At 38.8% G+C, this 20,636-nt stretch overlaps 3 protein-coding genes across 5 annotated transcripts in view; 1 reads left to right on the top strand and 2 right to left on the bottom strand.

The window, feature by feature from the left end:
- The window catches only part of LOC118426513 (allene oxide synthase-lipoxygenase protein-like), an 18,090-nt gene extending 10,825 nt beyond the window's left edge, over nt 1–7,265 (bottom strand). For both annotated transcript variants that reach the window (XM_035835966.1, XM_035835967.1), the window contains exons 1-6: nt 7,141–7,265; nt 4,577–4,627; nt 4,008–4,087; nt 2,067–2,300; nt 1,373–1,566; nt 138–326 (exon numbers count right to left, since the gene is read on the bottom strand). In XM_035835966.1, the coding sequence (XP_035691859.1) occupies nt 138–326; nt 1,373–1,566; nt 2,067–2,300; nt 4,008–4,087; nt 4,577–4,616 (737 nt within the window). In that variant the 5' untranslated portion in view covers nt 4,617–4,627; nt 7,141–7,265. The remainder of the gene's footprint in view (nt 1–137; nt 327–1,372; nt 1,567–2,066; nt 2,301–4,007; nt 4,088–4,576; nt 4,628–7,140) is intronic.
- LOC118426514 (coiled-coil domain-containing protein 157-like) overlaps nt 1–20,636 on the top strand; it is a 1,184,186-nt gene that overhangs the window by 113,154 nt on the left and 1,050,396 nt on the right. The gene's annotated exons all lie outside the window — the stretch shown is intronic.
- On the bottom strand, nt 11,208–20,630 carry LOC118426543 (ADP-ribose pyrophosphatase, mitochondrial-like). Its single transcript, XM_035836028.1, has 7 exons — nt 20,505–20,630; nt 15,010–15,268; nt 14,112–14,204; nt 13,635–13,721; nt 13,059–13,170; nt 12,396–12,539; nt 11,208–11,886 (listed from the first exon to the last, which is right to left on the bottom strand). The coding sequence occupies exons 1-7, from the start codon at nt 20,578–20,580 to the stop codon at nt 11,656–11,658; spliced, it is 1,002 nt and encodes a 333-aa protein (XP_035691921.1). The 5' UTR covers nt 20,581–20,630; the 3' UTR covers nt 11,208–11,655.

The following is a 20,636-nucleotide window of genomic DNA, read 5'->3' as shown; positions in this document are numbered from 1 at the left end:
ACCGAACTGGTGGATCCCAGTTGAAACGTCTGACCGTTTCCAAAATCATATCCAATTGCTTGAGTAACTACTTTTTGGCAAATGATAGATATCTGGTTCCCATCATCGCTTCACACATCCTCATACCCTGTACATACCAGATAGACCGCTGATCTTCATGACTCAGTAATCCCGACTCCACAGCGTCATCTAGCGGCAGCATGCGGTACTTGACGTATCGCAGGACGCCATCCTTCCCGCGGAACTGGGAGATGTGCTGGGAGTAGTAGTGCAGGGTGGAGTAGGACCTGGGTGCGCGGCGGCATCCGTCAACGTAGGCGTAGTAACTGGAGATAGGAACAAAACTGTTTTAAAACCGGCTTCGTCCTGCCTCCTGCTACATAACGGAATCGAACGCTAGGGTGTGCCTGCTACTTTACCAGTAACCATGGTTACAGCCATCTGGTCCAGGTCATTGACCCTGTTTATTTGGAACGGATGATGAAGAAAAGGAGCAAGAACAAAATATTTCCCTTTCGCGAAGGTAAACAAAAAGAATACAATGACCCCAAGTGAACTCTATATACTTAAATTCAAGTCATAAATTGTGGTAGATTGTTAATTAGTCAAACAAGACACATGTGTGCGATACGATTATAAATGATTGTAACTTGCGCGATATGATTGTAAGCCTTTAAAATGTTAGTCTAATTGCCCTATCATGTTAAGTTTTTAATGTATGTGTAAATGTTTTTAATGCCTAAATACGCAATTCAGCGCCTTTGGGCACTGCGATGTATTTAGAGGTTGTTGGAACAGCAATCAATTCTATACAAATTTGTGTTTTTTTAAACAAAAGTTCAGCTATATAGTGGCTTTAAAATTCACGTGTATAGGCAGGTTACACAGCTTGGTATCAATCCATCCTATTCTAGATCATGTTTTCTCTGATCGCTTCCCTCTTGAATATTTCGCAAGGAAGCGATCAGAGGGCCTAGGGGCGAACCAGGACCCGAAGACGTTGGATACCAGGCTGAAATGACCAATCGCTTTGGCCACGTGGCCTTACATCTTAAATATCTGAATGCAGGTGTGACGTCAGCAATGGGTCAAAGGTTCTTGGAAGTCGTGTGATATTGACTTCCAAGAACAGTATGATATCGACTTCCAACAACATTTGACCCATTGCTGACGTCACATCTGCATGAAACCTCACATTCAGAGCAACCAGGTCAAGTATCAAGCTGAAGAGGACACAGAGCGATTCAGTCGAAAAGTCCGGTGAGGCCATATTTTTGGTTGACGACAAAATAAATCTCATACATAATTCATACATGCAATTTACCAACTCGGATGAATATTCATGTAAATTTCTACTTGAAAACAAGCTCACTTCTGAGGAAAGTTGTAGAGCCACGCCCGTGTCTTCTCGGGGCTTCCCCGGGAGTTCAGGTACTCCTCAAAGCTGGAGATGTTCCAATATGGCGCCATGGCCCCGGTGGCCATCATCAGATCAAAGGGACCGTCCACGTCGACGTCATCAAACTTCAGTGCCGCGCCACGGATGTCAATACTGGCGTCGTCAACCTATCAGCGTGGGTTACGTATAACTGTCAGTTTTCAAAATAACGGCAAAGGTGCTGTTATCAGACATGATCATGCAAATTTTAAATCGACCAAATCGAAAATGTTGACACAAAATTAAATGGTTCGCTAGTCTTACAATATAGGTGTTCAAATATCTCACAACTATCTAGAACGTTTCTAATGTCTTGTTCCATTGTAGTTCAATAATCATGCAAATAAGCCACTTTCTGTCACTCTGCGGTGGGCGTGACTGGCATATAAAAAAATACATAACTGCACAAACGAACAAAAACATTATTTCTCCGTGAATTAGTAGCCTCTTCCATTGACCCCATGACCTGGACTGTCTTGTCTGATTGACGAATATTTCTACCACCTCTGAACTTCCTGCCATTCGACAAGTCTGACTTTGACGGTCATCTTCCTACACACTTCTTGCCACTCTGCTGACACTGTAGTCACAAATACCTCTTCTGCACTATTGTTTAGATAAAACTCACCTGGTTGAAGTTGGAGTGACGAACGCGGATGGGAAACACCCTTCCCGGTTTGAAGAACTCGTGTTCGGGAAAGGTCGGCTCACTCACGACAGTCGCGTTGCCGACGGCGCCCACCCCCACGGCGTGGAATGGACGCTTCCCCGTCGCCAGGGACGATGAAGTGAAGATCAGCCGCAACTTGTCGACCTTGGAGTTGATGCTGACCTTGCTGAAGATACTCGGGTCAGGCTGAGGCTGCAGTAGGACATTTGACAACAATAACAGTTATAGTAACTCAAAAGATAACATTTGTAAACAAGTATATCATGTTAGCATTCACATGGTTCAAGTGAAAGTGAAGTCCAACCGAACAAACTACTGCTCTGCTTACTCTTACTCAAACACATCTCAGGGTTCTCCCCAGAATTTTTTAGTATAGTGGAGGGGCTGGCAAAAATAACCTGCAACAACGCGCTGCACTTTCATGAAAATGGGTTCATTTTGCAATGACAGAGGGTGTCAAATACTACAAGTATGATATACTGTAACAGTTGTTATTCCTTTGTTGTGAAGTGGCAAAACTACTATTGTTTTGATCATTGCTCATTCACAAGTTTTTGCAGACAATGCTGACTGGAAAAGTGATGCCACTTGGTACAAAAATCTATGAATTGTCATTAATTTTAGCAAAACTAACAAAGAAAATAGGGAAGAAACACACTAAATTTGAAAAATAGTATAGTGGAGCTGGCTGAGAGTATAGTGGAGGGCCTCCCTTATAATTATTCCACTCTCTGGGGAGAACCCTGCATCTACACAATGTATATTCATTGTGACCAACCCCTCCAGTTCTGTCCTGCCACTTGCTACATGAGGTAATCGAACACTACATGGTGCCTTCGTCTTTGTTTGGGGAAGAAGAGGAAACGAAGCAAACAATATGTTTCCTTTACAAGAAATAAAACTTAATACCTTTATTAACTGCAAATAAATGGTCTTTTATTGTATTAGGTACAGATGAATTCCTGATAGGCTCGAGGGAAGTACTAGTAGGTGAGATAGGAGGGGGAAACGACTTTGTCCTTGTTGAATTTTCAATTATAAACTCGTATGATATTACACATAGTTAACCCATATACAGTACATACAATGCCTGCTTATGTACACCATGATACTGGTTGGACAGGTTACCATGACCCCATAGGAGCAACGGCGCCTACTTAATCTCTGTAGCCTGAGGCACTAACTATCATGGCCGCTCTACGCTAAGCTAAATGTCAGACAGGTCACATGTGCCCCTGTAATTTACAGATCTTTAGAGAGTTTTGCTTCTCATGAAGTCCCAGAGTTCCAAGGAACTTACCATAATGATATATATTATATGACATTCCTTATAGAATATCCCAAGTGGTTTCCAAGCATTATACATATATTGATAGTATTTGACCGAGACACACCAACAACACAAATCATTTTTGTAGATAGGTAGGTTGTTTATTTTGCTAACCTAAGCACTAAGACGATCATGTCCTATTTGTCAGAGATAAATGAGATCCCTAGAGGAGTGATGTGTTCCAAAATTAATTATATTCGTTCATTCCTGCCGCTATCGTAGATTGGATCTGAACTCGTTGCCACCAAGTACACTAGGTTCACCCTCACTAGAAAGCTTTAAACAACACCTGCAGTTAGATGTGCAAATATGATGCGTAACAGGTATTTCAGTGTAATAGAACCAGCTGCTGTCGCGCCGCGTGCCTGCGAAGCTGGTGTGTTTCACCGAAGCTAAATAGTGTTTTACCGGCTATATAGATACAGATACTGGTATACTTAATGGTGATTAAGATGATGTGCTACGCAGAGACCTGTCATACTGATGCAGAGGCTGGTGTATTACACCGAAAGGCATTCAGTTATACTGACTATAAATTTACAGATACACAAGATGAGGACTCGACCTACCGTGAACTGCTCGGACAGTTTCTGCCTAAACTCCTCCTGTCCGACTTCTTGCTTGTAGATCCGGTAGGCATAGTTGATCCCTATAATGGAAAATACAAAGTTAAAAAAAGAGTGTCCATCCGAGTTCAAATAGATATACGTCCAGTATGAACTGATGGCTCAGTCTGAGACTCTGGTACCTGTTCTACGGTAATCTTTTACCTGTCTTATCCATTTGGAAATATGAAATATGTATTCATGATACATCAAAGATGTAAATTAACGGTACTTCTATCCACTTATTTCAAAGCCTACATTGTTTTGCTTTGGGTATAGTACAGGTCCAGCCTTCTTCGCAGACTCCAAGCAGCACTGTTTTTAATTTTTGCGGGAACGCTGATTTGCGATTTTCAACATCTTGCATGAACATAGGCTTAGGTTCTTTGAAAATCTCTTTCCCTTTCAAGACACCGACATACGGCAGACTTCTGGCGAGCGCTGAACTCCCTCTCACGACATTACATTAGAGAGAACATTAATGAGAGAGAAATCGAGAGTACGGTGTGTAATTGAAGTGTAATAAATCTTACATCTGTGCCCTCGTCCCTCTGCCTCCCACTGGGTTGTCATGGTGACTGGACCTAAGAAAAGAAAAGAAAGGTCACGTTATAGTAAAATACAGTTACAACTCTTAATCTCACATTACACGTAAGGAAGAAAGGGCATTTACCAACTTGCTCTGGTCTGTGCGTGTAGATTGGACTTGGTCGCAGTAGACAGGACAATAAACGTCTCATAACTGGTTTTAGTGCAGGTAATATTGGAGCTGTGCAGGTGTTTCTGGTGTCTACCTGCACCTAACCTGCACTGGTCCATGTACTGGGTTTTATACATAAATGTCATATGATGTAGGTGTATGTGGATTGTTATTGAGTTGCATTGAATGTTACCACCTATAAAGTATGTATGTATGAAGAAAAAATAGCAATGGTTTCTGGACAATTTTAGTATGATCCATACTTTCTAAATTCAAAATGGTGCAGGCAAAATTTGTCTGGAGCAGGTTATTTTCAAGGTTACCTGCACCAGTGAGTGCAGGTATGCAGTAAAAGGATTTAAAGCCCTGATGGCCCCTTTAAAAGAACGCAAACTCACATTGGGAAGGGCGCAAATAAGGGTCAGAACGCCGACGGTTAATAAAGACCGGTATTTGAACTGGCGACCTCGCGCACGTGTTCCATTACCAGGACTGCCTAAGGGTTATACTTAGATAGCCTCTACCAGGCTTCACAGGTCGCTGGAAAAATAGTAAAATTTTCCAAATAAGACAGAAAACAAAATTTGGCGGTCAACACTCCTAGAATTCCTAAATCCTACTAGGCTTTTACGCCTAACTTGGCTAAAGTCACCTTATTCGATCGGCCAGGCGTGAAAAGAATGTAGTGTTTTGGTCGGCTCGATTGTTTGTTTATTATTATTTTTTTATTCACATTTCTTAAAAGATTATTAGACAGAAATCAGTCACAGCTTATCGAGGTCTTTTCCTCATGTCCATAAACAAAATAAAGACACACATACAGGACTACAAAATGCTAGTAAATAACAAAGTCAAGAGATAATGATAACGACATGAAAAAATTAGGAAACAAAGGGACGTGTAGCTGGTATACAAACTTATTATTATGTTTCTGTTTGTGTGTTGAAAATGTTAAAATGAGATTCTCCCAAAGGATATGTTAGACAGTGTCATCAATTGAAACAGATTATGCTCAATAATACATAATTTGCGTAGTCAAACAAGAGAGAAGATTTTTTTTACAAAAATTCTAAATATCTCACGGGACCAGAGGAGGTTTGATGTCTCTGAACTCTTGTTAACCTTTTGCCTTTCAAATTCAAGAAATCTTTTACGGGGAAGAATATTACATTGCTCTCTATTCACAGGTAAACTAGTAAACAGATGTGATGATACATATGATTATCAATCGTTACATAACAAACACCTGGGTGGCAATTTTGTTTTCCTTCCAACGTTAACGTTGTTTTGGAAAGACGCAGTGATGAATATTTTTAGAATGATTTTCGAGTTTATATAAATGTCAATGAGTTAAATTTGAAACATAGACGATTTAGTATTATTATAGCCATACTGTTAAGCCAAACAAAGTCAAATTCTTTAGACATATAGCGAAGATACATACAGACTCTACATGTATTTCATATATAGTACATTAGACGATTTTTCAACATGTTTAAATGAAGTGTTATGATACACAAACTCTTGGCGAAAAAAAGAAAACAGGCCCATTCTTTACTTTCTTTTGTGCTTGTTGTAGTCTGTTGTGTAATTATATTTAACTACAGTGATTAACTCCTTTATATCCGATTCAGTTGTTTATGAGCCAACGTACATGTAACGTTAATACAATGACCGAATACATTATTCTAATACTCTGTTTTACATTGTTATCGATCGTAATTTCAAAACATTACATTCCACTGACATTAACTTTGTGATGACAATCCTATACTTGTTGGTTCTTCTATTGTGTTGGATTAATGTGTATTGACCGGAATGAAAACCGCGCCCATGCCCAAAATGCCGTCCATCTACTAATCTAGTCACATTATAAGGCGCCAATTTTGGATCATGTCCAAATTTGGACGACTACGTCACAGATGATCATTCTTCTAATTTTTCGATTTCATAAAGATGTAACAGGTTGATAATCTTCTGAATGGCTGCCGATTGGGGTTAGTTTATCTTAGACTTAAGTGTGGAGAAATTTTCGCCTCAGGGTTGCACGAAACCATCGGAATGCCCAAAGACAGTGAAGGACGGTACGAGTTGTCTGCACACACTTCCCGTGATGTTCTCTTATACATTTATAACGACTTTTTGCGCCAAAGCAAAAGTGCCATGCTATCACATTTTTTTACAATTTTCGTCGTCCATAAACATTGGAACGAACACAAGCCTATCAGAGGCAGTAAATAGACAAATTACATTATTTTTGATTGACAGCAGTCACACCGATGAGTCAGTACTCTCAGATATTGGGAGGGGCGTGGCTATGGACGACGTAATCACAACTTAAGTTCTTAACTTCTTAAGTGTGTCTACACGGTCAAAGAAAATGACAATGTAACGTACCTGCGTGAGTCAGATGGTCAGGACTGTCCGAAGTGGCTGTAGATTTGCTGACCTAACCCACTAACCAGTGAGACGCCTTGTTTTCACACCTCCCCGTCCAACGTCAGAGGAACAACAGGTTTTTCAAGGTTCCCATATTGGACTAAACCATTGGCTTTAAGAGGAGGGATCAATTACCTGAATAACACTTGAACAGCAAAAACGCTATTAAAATTTAATGATTGTTACCACAGTAAATATAGAAAATAAATAGTAAGTTGAAGTCCTTCCTGCACCAGAAGGTGTATAGGGCGGCACCCATCTCTATTTCAGTAGCCCTGGGCCACACAACTTTGTGCAATCACTACAGCAGGGAGCTTGTCCACAGGTAGTGGTGTGTGTTCAACTTCCATACTCTTTCCTGAGTGCTAAGCACAGAAAGCAGCATGCGCTATTTGTAATAAATTCTTTGGTATGACTCAAACAGCTATGGATCAAACTCGTGACCAACTGAATGCAAGGCGAACACTCTAACCACTTGTACCTGTTTGATAAAAATATATAAGGGTATATGCAAGTACAGTAGAAGCCAGCTAATTGCACAACGGATTAACGCACAATTCTGTTAACTGCACGGAGTACTAAAATCCTAAGCTGGTGCATTCCAGCTAGATGACTTTGCATTATAGCACCAGCCGGATATAATTGCACGAAATTCACTGGCAAATAGGCCGTGCAATTAAGCGGCTTCTACTGTATATTGCTAGGTTTTTGCATTAGGTTTACATTCATTATAACATCATCATCATCGCGGGCTGCTTGCCCGGACCAAGTCCACCCTCTCCTTCCAGACTTCTCTGTCCCCCATAGCGTTCTTAAGGTCCTCGGCCCGAAGCCCCACATCACGTGCAAGTTGGTCTATGTATGTTATAACAACATGTCTGTATTCAAAAGATATGGACCCTGTTTATTATAAATCAATGTGGATGTAGATACATACACTACAGTATCGTTATGCATGATGCTACAGAAATTCTGTATTTTTCACACAACTACAATGTACTACATCTACAAGTAGACAAGATCAAAGTTCCATCAAATCCTGATCATAAAGATAATAAGTGCTTAGTCAGCATTTAACATAAGTCCGCTTGATACAAATGTAATAGCTGCTTATAGGTCTCTTCCATACATCCCAAAATAGTAGAAATCGGCCAAATAGATAAAAGTACAGTTGTACTCTTTGTCTGCTTAACTCCTCTAGGATCTATATTTTCTTTCAATTAAGCCATGCCAATTTCTACTATTTTCCAGTGGCGACTCTGAAGCCTGGTATTTGAAGGCTACTCTGTTGCTTCAGTGAAGTCCACTTGCTAAAAGAAAATTTGAATGACAAAAGTTCGACAACATATAATTCTTCACACTTAATTTGTCATCACCGAATAGCACTTTGATTATAGTACCGGAATTATTACATACATGTGCTATACAAGACATAATGCTAAGTTATATTGCCTTTGACTTAACAAAATAGTTTCTCTTGCAATACATATAGGTAATTTTATATTTGGGTGATGCATATGGGGAGGTGAGTTATTGAAGTTAGGGTTTCACCATAAGTAACAGGTAAATATAAAAGTATTTGTTGCAAATATGTACATGTACATACATATGCTAATATCAAGTATCATATCATGTCAATTTAATGTATCATGACATTGCATATGGATTCTGAACAACTTTGGCAAAAACAAAAGTAAAGTACATAGATATTGTGTGTTATAGATTATTATGATGAAACAATCAACACCAAAAATTCCAAAGTACATCTTTTTATAATTAACAAAAGCTCTTCATACAAAAGTCTCAGCCTCAACATTTTAACACAGTGATCAGTATGGGGTAATACCTCGAAAATGATATTCTCCATAATATACCTCGAAAATAAAATTCTCCATTATATACCTCGAAATGATATTCTCCATAATATTCCAGCCTAAATGGTTCTTTTCTTGATATGATTTGAGTCCAAAGACCACTAGGCACGATAGCATGTTCATGTAATGTTTTGTACTTCTTCTAGGATACATTGTACAATGTATTTGGAATGCATTTAAAACTGTACTTGAACATATAAGCAAGGCCTGCAATGTGCACTTTGCTGTACTTTAATCACAAGTTGCCATAATAAAAAAACTGGGATACAGTATTTAGTAGTCTGTGTGACACAGACTCTGCTGTCCAGGGCTGTAACTGGCCCTTCCACACAGAGGAGGCCAGCCGGATGTTAGGTGGGCTGCTATAAGCAAGATTTAATCAGGATAGAGTAGTAGCAAATGGTTAGAGTCTAAATCGAATCTTTCATCCAAAGTCACTTTGAAATTTGGGTAACTGTTGCTTTAAACAATATCACAAGTAGTGGTCAGACATAGATTTTACAGATGTTAATAACAGAGTGACTGAGCTAATACTTTCTCTTAAGCAACAGCTAGTCAATCTTAAAGATGCAGAATCCAAATCTAGTGTGAGACTGTGAAAACAAAACATGATGCCTACATTTTCAACAATAGTGCGCTAACAACAAACAATGGGTTTTATACCAGTATGCAATACTACAGTAAGTGACTTCATTGACAGAATAATCACTAATAATAATTGACTTCATATCACGGTCCCCCTATATACCTGGAGCAAGAGTAGCATTTCTAAGTTTACATATTTTGTCATTTTCAGTAGGTTGGCCACCTCCGAAGGATAAATCTTTTTTTTTTCAAAATCAAGCAAAACTTACTTGCTGTGGCCTTACACATGTATTGCAATGATAAGGACAGACATTGTCCCTGTTGTTACAGCTAAAGCATGCTACCTAACATCCCCTATCCCTAATGAGATAACTTCCTCTAACTCAAGAAAATTCACTCGCAAGACCAAATCTCTCTGTCTCATTCGACTATCTGACCCAAGCGCCGAGGTCAAGCGATTTTTCCGCTCGTGACATCAGCATTCAGGACAGATAGCTGAAGAAGACCAATATACTGCACAATGTCATGCATTTAATAGAAATTTTAAGTTCGCAGAGATTTAATTTCACGGTAGCGGGAAAAAGGACTTTTCGTGGTGATTTTAAGTTCACTGTAGCACCATGTACTGTAGTCTCTTATTGCTATGGAAAAATGTTCACGGTGGTATTTAATTCGTGGTGAAGCGACCGCCGCGAAGACCGTGAACATTAAAACACTGCAAAAGTTTCGAATTTACAGTACTTGGTCAAAAATTTCAGTGAGTGAAGTTTCTTGAGTTCTACTGATTATGTCATTGATGAAGTTCAACACAGATGAATTCCTTATAGCCCGATTGAGATATAGCATCAACCCTCCGTCACAATACATAGTACATGTATTCTCACACTTCACATTTTTTAGCCCTGAATGTTTTGCACTTTCACAACTTGCTATATGCTATATATATACTTTTATTGGCAAGCTGTGAACACCATTCTTCATACGCAGCAACATGCATTAAGATATCCAAGACCTCAGTGTCACTGACAAAATGTAGTGGATTCTACCTGAAACGACCGTTTCCAAAATCATATCCAGTTGCTTGAGTAATATTGCTATTTGCGCATGCATTAAGAGTACTTCTGTCATTGCCACATTTAATAGTGAACTTACAAATGGCAAGGAAGACAGTGTGGGAAAATGACATAGGACATTCTTTAACATACTGAGACCTTCAACACCAAACACATTAGAAACAGATAGAAGAATGTGGTACATGATCATTATACAGTACCAAAATCACACCAACTTGTATAACAGGTCTTCCACTGAGCTAAATATCTGGGAAGACACATTTTCATGCTATTCTGGACATCTATTTTTTTTTTTTCAGAAAATATTTTATCTGGGTAATATGTGTAACTAAAATCTCTCCTTTCAAGATATACATTTATATTAGTAGGTGTTTACTTATTCCACCACAAAAGTGCTACAAACTTGCATATAGGCTAGCCCTCTTTCCACTAGGCAATAGTCAGCCTCTTGTGGAACGGGGTTTTAACAATGAAAAGAGACTAGTGAAAAGTTTAAACTTTTCACTATGGAATTTACCAACACAGATTGAGCTTTCATTCGGAAAAGAGACTACTTTTAAAAACACATAGTACCTGAAAGTACACTATGTACTGTGATGTTCTTAACGGCTCCTAACATCACACGAAAGAGACATGACAGCTTGAAACTAATAACAATTATGAAATATGTCATACAACATAACATAGTATACCTGCCATAGAGTCAATTATATATACAGCACTATAAACTTACATACATTTGTATGTATAGAATTGGATAAGTCTAAAAATCAGGTAAGTTTTAATGCACAGTCTTGCACAAGCACAATTATATCTTGAAGATGACTTTTTCATTGATGTATACCTAAACCGATTACATGTACTTAGTTTTGAATCCTATGTAAAAAGAGAGTGAGTTTCACAGATATGCCTAACAATACATGCGTTGAATATAAACACTGTTACCAGTGTGCTTTCCTAAGTTCTGCCACCTTCTTTAGGAAGTGTGTGTGGCTGGCGAAGAGACAGAGCTCGCTGCCAACGTCCATCCACGCCACAGCGTTAGCGTCATCGCCGGCTTGGAGGTTAAATCGCGCCACACTGTTCCCCTCTTCGTCGTGGAAGTTGACAGCTATGGTCTCCATCCAGGCATTGTCTGTGTTGCGGGGATCGTCAACGTAGCCTCTATACACCTGTATGGGAAATGTAGGCACAATACATGTACCGTGATACCAGATCTGACCAGCAAGGGAACTGTAACAACATACAAAACCAAGAGTTTGAAGATCTCAAGTGAAATATTGAGAGTTTCTCTTGAGTCTGATTTAATTGTAGGTCATTGATGATTCTGCAAACAAGATTTTCATTACCCAGTAACATTATGTGTCTACTTATCACTTCCTGTCACTCTAAGGTGAATGTTATTAGCATAAAATTATGGAAAATATATAACTGCAATAGAAAATTATTACGAAGGGAGAATGTATCTCATATATTGCACAGAAAAACAAGTTGATTTCAAATCTTAAAAGATAATCCACATAATCTAATGTATTGTTTTATGATGTTTTAATCTGAAGTACGTGTATTACATGCTAAATCTGTATGTTTTAATTTGAGGTACGTGTATTACATGCTAAATCTGTATCACAAGTGTTGTTTTACTGGAATTCAAACTGAAAATCCTTGTTTTAAAACTGACCTCTGCCCCATGACTGAACAGCTTGGCTAAGTTGTTCTCTATTTCCTTTTTCTCCTCAGGGGTAGCGAGTAGCGAGTTCATCGTTTCTTCTCCGAACTCCCGCTTCAATGTCAACGAAACTGTCTCACCCGCATCAACCATACCCTGTGGTGCAAACAAGCCATGGAACAGTCATTAGATTTCTGCTTCAAGTAAATTTAAATAATGGATAATTCTATGTGCAGAAACTCTTAGATGTGCATAATCTCATTAATTCAATCATCGATCAGACATCCATTCTAACATTCATCCATCCATCCATCCATCCTGAATACCACAATAAAGGAATCCATCCATCCATTCATCCATTCTTACATTAAAACATTCATTCTAACATTTACTTCAGTCATCATTCATCAGATTTATTCTTACATTCATTCATTCATTCAGTCAGTCATCATTTATTCTAACATTTATTCCTTCATTTGTTCAATCAAAGCATACAAATTTATAGGTTTGACTCTTCCAGATTCAATGGTAACCATTGAATCTGGAAGAGTCAAACCTATACTGTTCAATTCACCAGCATAACCCCTACAAACAGCCTCTATTGAAGTGTAAATCATTCTGTAACAGTATGGCTTGTAAAGCATAATTATAAGTTCAGTGCATGTTCATACTCACCCCAGGTATAGCCCACTCTCCTGTGTCCCCTCTCTTGATAGCCACAAACTGAAGGATGGGGTCCCCTGACTTTGGGTGTTTCTCTACCTGTCCTGAGGATGATACTTTCCACCTGGGTCAGCAACAGAACAGGACAACGTGTTAAATCACATTTGGTTCCACTCCTTAGTTTGTTGGAAAGTTGGACAAAACGGAAGAAAACTCAAGCAGCAGTGGAAAGTGCATGGTGGTGTGTGCCTGGTTAAGTGATCATCAATGGACCATGGCTGTTATGTTAGGTGTTAAGTTTGCTGGAAAATGTGGGCCATGCTTTTGTCCAATACTGAACCCTTATTCTAAATGTGTATATTGTCAATTAGTTGGATGGCGAATGTGGACATGTAAGGTATATCTTGTTACAAAAATTGGGCAAATCCCGTGCAATATCATTCTATGTAACTGGTATTGTTAGGTTTTCTGTTCTGGGAATGCTGGGAAGTCTGGAAATGCGTTGTGTTCTACACACATAACTATGTCCAATTTCTTGAAACATATAAAATATTGCTACTATTATTAAATACAAACTATAGCACCCACCTTGTTACGATGGGATCAGCTGCGTGGTTTGGTCCCCATTTTCCCAGCAGTCCTCTACCCTTCAGCCCTGTCCGTCCCATAGGATTCCTTTTATGGACAACACAACACCAATGAATTATGCAAAAATCAAGAATCTTTGAGAGCTATCTATCACAATAAAAATTCAGTTTTTAGATCACAGAACAGCATGGACATAAAAAACTGAGCCACAATTGAGATTGTGTTCTTTCCCCCAAAAGTGCCGTCTAAATTTGCTACAAATAGCGGCAAAAAGCAGAACTTCAGTTAGAAGCTCTGAGGAAGATGTCTCTGATAGACATCGAAACATCAGCTGCGGTAATATTAACTGGTTGTAAAAGAAAACTCTACTATAATTAAAACAATGCATAATGCCATTAGATTACAATTGGCTATGTAACAATAGGGTAACGGTTGATCAAATCTAAGCTTATGAACATTTTTACCTTGAGTTCTTACCTTGGTAAACCATTGATTATCTTGTACTGATCTGTGAAACTCTCCCTGTTCACTTTGCCATCCATTTGGTTCCACTTTACCGAGTCCAGATTACTGGGGAGAACAGACACATTAACAGTAAAAACATGTCAACGATAAATAATGCAAGAATAGGACCTTGTGCCTGTCGTGCATTATTACATTTTGTAGATTGCAGCTTATCCTGAATAATCTTCAATGATAAAACCAATCTGTTAACAAAAAGAGATAATTTTCTGATGTTTTATCAGAAAATGTTAAGTAAATCTTATTTCTGTATAACAGCGAGAAAATTATTAGACTGAGCCGAGCCTTTTACAGCTTAAACTTACATATCTGATACTTTGTGAGAAACATTTCTGGTACAGACCATAATGATACATCGTTGAAAATAAAAAAAAATCTTGAGATTTATACCAAAGATCTTGAGATTTTGTGTTAAATCTTGAAATGTTTTGACTTGATCTTGAGATGCTTTGACTTAATCTTGAGATATTTTGACTTGATCTTGAGATATTTTGACTTGATGTTGACATGTTTTGACTTAATCTTGTGATATTTTGACTTGATCTTGAGATGTTTTGACTTAATCTTGAGATATTTTGACTTGATTTTAAAATGTTGACTCAATCTTGAGATTTTTTAGAAAAATCTTAGGATGCTTTGCAAAAATCTCAAAATATTTTGAAAGTTGCTAAAAATGAAAAAGTCCCATGTCTTGAGATATATGGTAAAAAATCTTGAGTATCATTTCAACGAATCTTGAGACTTTCTGATACTATGGTGTATAGTGATAGATCTTAAGATTGTTGTTAAAAACCTCAAGATTGTTTTGAAAAAAAACTCAAAATTGTCTCAAGATCGAAAGAAATCTTCTTACCCTGCCGGTGGGTCGGCCCATACTGGTCCCTTAGCCACCGATGGTGCCGTATACTCCTCTGGTGTGTACTCTGGGAAATCTACGTCCCACTTCACCAGGTCATCCGTGAACATCTGCCGTTTCCGTTCGGACCGCGGGTACGGCGAGGCCCGAGTTTTCGTGTGGACGAACTTTGCACAGTGAGTAGACGACATGGCACAACGAGAATATGTAACACTTGGAGAGGCTGAACTGCAACCTTGGCCCATACACCAGTAACCTGTGGTACATACATATAAAAGGAGGTGCTGTTAGAAGGCTGAAGTCATTCAATTTTGTCATGACTGTGTAACAAATTAAAATATCAAAGTACCAAACATGCAAAGCTGCTAGGAGGCTCTTTTTCAAACTTGTTCTTCATTTTCCTGTACCCACCTATTGCAAAGTACATGTGTATCATAAACGATCCACCCACTGCCTGTAGACTTATGCTGGCAATACCCACAGACAAACAAACACACACACACACACACACACACATACACAGGAAGAGACACACACAGACACACACAAAACACACACACAAAAATATCAAGTTGTGCAAAGATGGTACAAGTACTCCAAAAGAACATGCAATCTAAGATAATTGCTTTCTGGCCAACATATTATATTATAATATATACTAGTACAAGGCCAGATAAATAGTTAGATAACAGTTTACCCTATATCAACTTAGACCTGTCACTGCCAGCTATCAACAAAGATGGTCAATAGGTCTATCATTACATCTAATCCCACTAATGTACATACTATAATAACATTATACTAGTAAGTCAATTTGTATGTTTACAAGGTACAGAATGATTAACTATCATGAATATTGAAAAAGCTTTTTAATGTAATGACTTGGAAAAATAGAGTCACCATGCACAAGTACCAATTACATTAATTATTCACCTACAACTATCAAAATATGTGTAATGGAGCAGCTATGCAAACAATGGCAGTAGTTTTTATTGAGAATCGATACTTGTAGAACCACCTTAAATAGTCTGATTTAAACTCGTCAGTTGCCACACCCATAACATTCAACAAAATGCAAAGGAGTGTCCCATAGGTTCAACTTCAAGAATGTTGAAAGACCAGTTTCGAGGTTCATACTAGATAGCACTATTGTCTCTGCACTGAAGAATTTTTGTGATTCACATCACTGAGCATTGTACACAGAAGCCACATCATTGTTCAGCAACTGTACATGTAACGTGCACAAATTAAGCCTCCAAGAAAACACAAAGCCAGCACCAAAATTTCAATCTGACTGCACTTCTTATAAAAGTTGATCAGCATAAAATTGCATTTTTTCCTCACCTCAAGCCTTAAATGTGTACCTCTTGCCTTTAGTGTTCATATTTGCATAACCTGGTAACACCTGGTTACCTGATAATAGCGGGGAGACAGTTCACAGTCCAAATATGACACCCTTTAGTACTACAATGTAGCTGTACTGGGTACACACTGGGTTATTCCCAGGGATAGATCTACAATCTACATACATAGACAGACAAAAATTTGGGGCTGATTCTTATATGCCTCGTTCACAGACAAGAGATTGGCATGATGTCCAATGTAAAAAAGATCAGAATCATGTAATGGTGGTGAGCATTGGTTTTCTGAGATGACCCAATAAAATCTATTAGGTAGAAAGGTGGTCTTGTGGTTAGGACTATTGACTTAGAAGGTTCTGGGTTTGAATCCCTATATAGCTAGCAGACCCCAGTGCTGTGCCCTTGGAGAAGTACATGTAATTAACACCTATATGCCCTCTTAAACCAGGTGTAAATAAGCAGTGTACAAAATACTTTTCTGAGCCAGGTTGCACAGTGTACAAAGTGGGGCAAAAATAGGTTGCACAACTGAATTTCAAGTTGCACCACCTACAATTCACTAATTTTTTTGGGGAAAAGTACAATACATATACACTGTACATACATACATAATAGACATGTTTGGCTGGTATGAAACGGATCTGCCTCAGTCCATTTATTTCTTCCAAGTAAATTGACAACAAAATTGAGTTCTGAGTTTAGAAGTAAGTTGCACCAAGCAAAAAGTGGTTGCAATGTGCAAGTGTGCAAGTGGGTATTTTGCACGCTGAAATAAGTACCAATGTTCAGCTAAAGGGATGTTCTCTTGGATGGGGATGTAAAACCAGAGGTCCCATGTCTGAGGTACATGTATGATCAACACCTTGAGCACACACAATTGAAGAACCTTCCATGTACATTAAAAAAAAACTTAAGGGGTCATTCCCAGTGTAAGTGGATCAGACTTACAGTACCAGTCTTATGGTAATACAGCTAAATGTACATGTATGTACTTTACCATTTAATGTAAAAAATGGTTCTACTTAAAGGTCTACTACGCAGTTATTTGCGCTTCAAACTGAAAACAAAAAATCCATTTTCCGGCCATTTCTTTATATAGTTAAGTTGAATCAAGCCTACCATGTTATGGAACACTATTCAAGGCATGTCAGGAGTCGATATTTTCCCCGTGCGAGCGCGTTTGAAAACCTGGGGAATCTGCACGCCCGCGCTGGGTTTCAGCCATTTTGTTTCTTCACCGACGAAATCCGAGTAGTCCCGAGTCTGCCCGAGCCTACCCGGAGATTGGTCACGTGGTTCACCGTGACCTTTCGGACGCACCCGGAACTCACCGGAGATTCCCGACCAATAACCGTTGATGATTAATTCTTGTTTGAATTCTCACCAGTGCCTAACTAGGGGGGTCAACAAGTTACAGCGCGCGTAGGACGAAATGTTTGTAGGCTAATTCTCTACGTTGCAAACGTGAAATAATGACACAAAAGTGTCAAAAAGTAGTAGTAAATCTGAGATTTCTTAGTTCTAGAATATTTCAAATTTGAGCGCAAATAACTGCGTAGTAGACCTTTAAAAGCAGTTTACTATTTACGAGAAACAAGACAAAACCTCGATAAAACCCTGATTCGGTGATTGTGTGTAAATATTTTGGAGAGCACTCCTGAAATGAAAAAAAAAAAGATAGAAAACTCTGAAAAGACTTCTGTTATCCCTTTCACTTTTACAGGGATGTCATGTACTCACAGAGTGATATATGGACAATATTAAGCCCCTAGGCTATAGATCCATGTATCAATGTGTACACAATACTACCCAATGGATCTGACATTTTGAAAAAGGTCTCTAAAACACTTTATTAGCTTCTAGCCCTCTGACTCTGAATTCAACAAGTTTGGAGTTCCAGCTTGCTCACTTATACTTGTACTTGTGTACATTGCTTCTATATCATCACATATCTACCCTTTAGTTCAGAGAACAGGAATTTGAGAATTTGTTATGCATGCATTGGTTTCTTTCTATTGAGGGTCTGCATGCCCTTTTCCATTACTATCTACTTTAATTCACTGTTATATCGTAGATAGCCCATTCTAATTTAATGTTAAGCATTATCAGCATATCATTCATAAAACGTTATTGGAAGTTTTAAGTAATATTTAGAACATGAAACAAGGGCTACTATGGGCAGATAGGGTCGCTCTGCCCAAAAGGGGGTTTCTTTTCTTTTAACACCGAGGCAAAGTCAATAGCCCGAAGATTCGCTTCTTTTTTCTCAGGATGAATAAAGGGCAATTTATATTTAGAATATTGCATTATATTTAAAAAAGAAGAGATGACTTGAGTTATTTAGTGAGAATGATGGTGTTTTCATCCTTTTAAATCCCCTGAACAATTAGCTTGCACAGTGTGAGCTGACCTGTGGTGCAGAAAACGTATGGTACGACAAAAAATGTGTGGTTCTATTTTATGCAAATTAGTTCATAGTACGACACATTTTCATAGTACCACATTTTCTGCACTATGGGGATATTTAACACAGTAATTGAAGGGACCTGATTGGCTGAGGAGTAGTGGCCATGTTCTAATTCTACGTAATACGTCATATGTTATCCTGAACCCATTGTTAAACGTTATTGAGACTTTCTTCATGACAGGCAGACCTGTGGAGGCAACGTCAGATAACCCTCGGAGATCATATACAGTCAAACCTGCCCAAGACGACCACCCGGGGGACCAGAAAAAAGCGGTCGATTTGGACAGGTGGTTGCTGAGAAGAATATCGACTCAAAACATGCCCGATGCTAAGTATAAATGGTTTCCGTTGTGTTTAATGGCAAATAGCAGGCACACTGCACGCACGCAAAGAAGCGAAGTCTTTAATGACAAATACAACACACACACTGTAAATTGTAAATCTAACCCCAAGCTTTTATCAAGCTTTTATACGATACAGTGTTTTAAAGCTCAAGTATTTGTACACTAACGTTTTAGACAGTAAGGGAACTTTGATGCTGTCACTCAGTTACCATACAACCCTTTATGCGTCGCTATGTTCTTGATCTGAAATAACTACGGTGCACCTTTCGAATTCGATGCCCGGTACGTCCCGATTAGATAGCGTACTTACCGCCAAGGGTGAATGTGCAGTACAGTTGGACAAAAGCACTCACACGTACAGATCTTTCTTAAAAAGGTATAAGCTACACAGATCTTTCTTAAGAAAGTATGAGGCTATATGTACGTTTCAGCATTCGTTCACTTTATAATGATATAGATTTTTTTAAAACTTCTGTAACAGCTAAATTTGGATTTTCTTACAACGATTTCGGCACAAAATTGCGCTAGTTATCATAAAAAATCGATGAATGACCTCAATTTTGAAAATGATGCGGTCGTTATGGGCCCAATTTGGGCCGGTCGCATTGGCCAGGTGGTCGTTGAGAAAAGGTCGCTTAATCAGTTAATGCTTACGTCAATGGGGGAAAAAATCGGGAACAAGAAAAAGCGGTCGAAATGGCCAGGTGGTCGCTGAGAAGAGGTGGTCGCTCGGGCAGGTTTGACTGTACTCTCAAAATCAAATACACTTGGTTCAAAACGTGTTATTGTCACCGGTTCCACACCTAACAAATAAGCAGTTTTGGCACAATAGCTTGGCCGCGACATCTTTGTGATTGAGTCCTGCAGAATGCATTGGGATTTGGGAAGCTTCCGAATTTACCGTTAAGCGTTGTTGGTCTTAGTACTTACTGAATTTACCGTCAAGCGGTTACATGTACTAGTACTCTCGAGTTTAGCATTGCCAGTATACCCCACACAGACCCTCTGTATTGTAAATCACTGGTTTCTATAATTCATCTCTAAAGCAATTTAAATCTAAAATAGCATATCAACCTATCATCATACCATAAATCATAAAACAATATAATTATTATTTCTAACTTTTCAACAAGAATATGGATCAGCAATGGCTCAGCAATGAGGAAGTTACAGAAATCAGCACAGTTACATGCAACGTTAGCAAACTGGGTTATACCTATTCCCCAAGCACACACAGGTAAAACATTTAGGATTGCCCCCCTCCCACTATTGTTGGCATACACACATAGTACGTTGCTAATGCTTAGCTTGCTAACACACCTGACTTCAGCCGCCCAAAAGGCTTCAAAACTCCGAAAACCTCCGATACGAACAGCACCAGGTTTCCTGAAGGCATGTAGTAGAAGAAGGAACAGCGCTGTGGCGAACAAAGTTCCTCTTTTTCGCCTTAAA

The sequence above is a fragment of the Branchiostoma floridae genome, chromosome 11 (assembly GCF_000003815.2).
Source record: "Branchiostoma floridae strain S238N-H82 chromosome 11, Bfl_VNyyK, whole genome shotgun sequence".
In the NCBI taxonomy this organism is placed as follows: Eukaryota; Metazoa; Chordata; class Leptocardii; order Amphioxiformes; family Branchiostomatidae; genus Branchiostoma; species Branchiostoma floridae.
The sequence above is the reverse complement of the archived record's forward strand: the minus strand, read 5'-3'. Positions and strand labels throughout refer to the sequence as shown.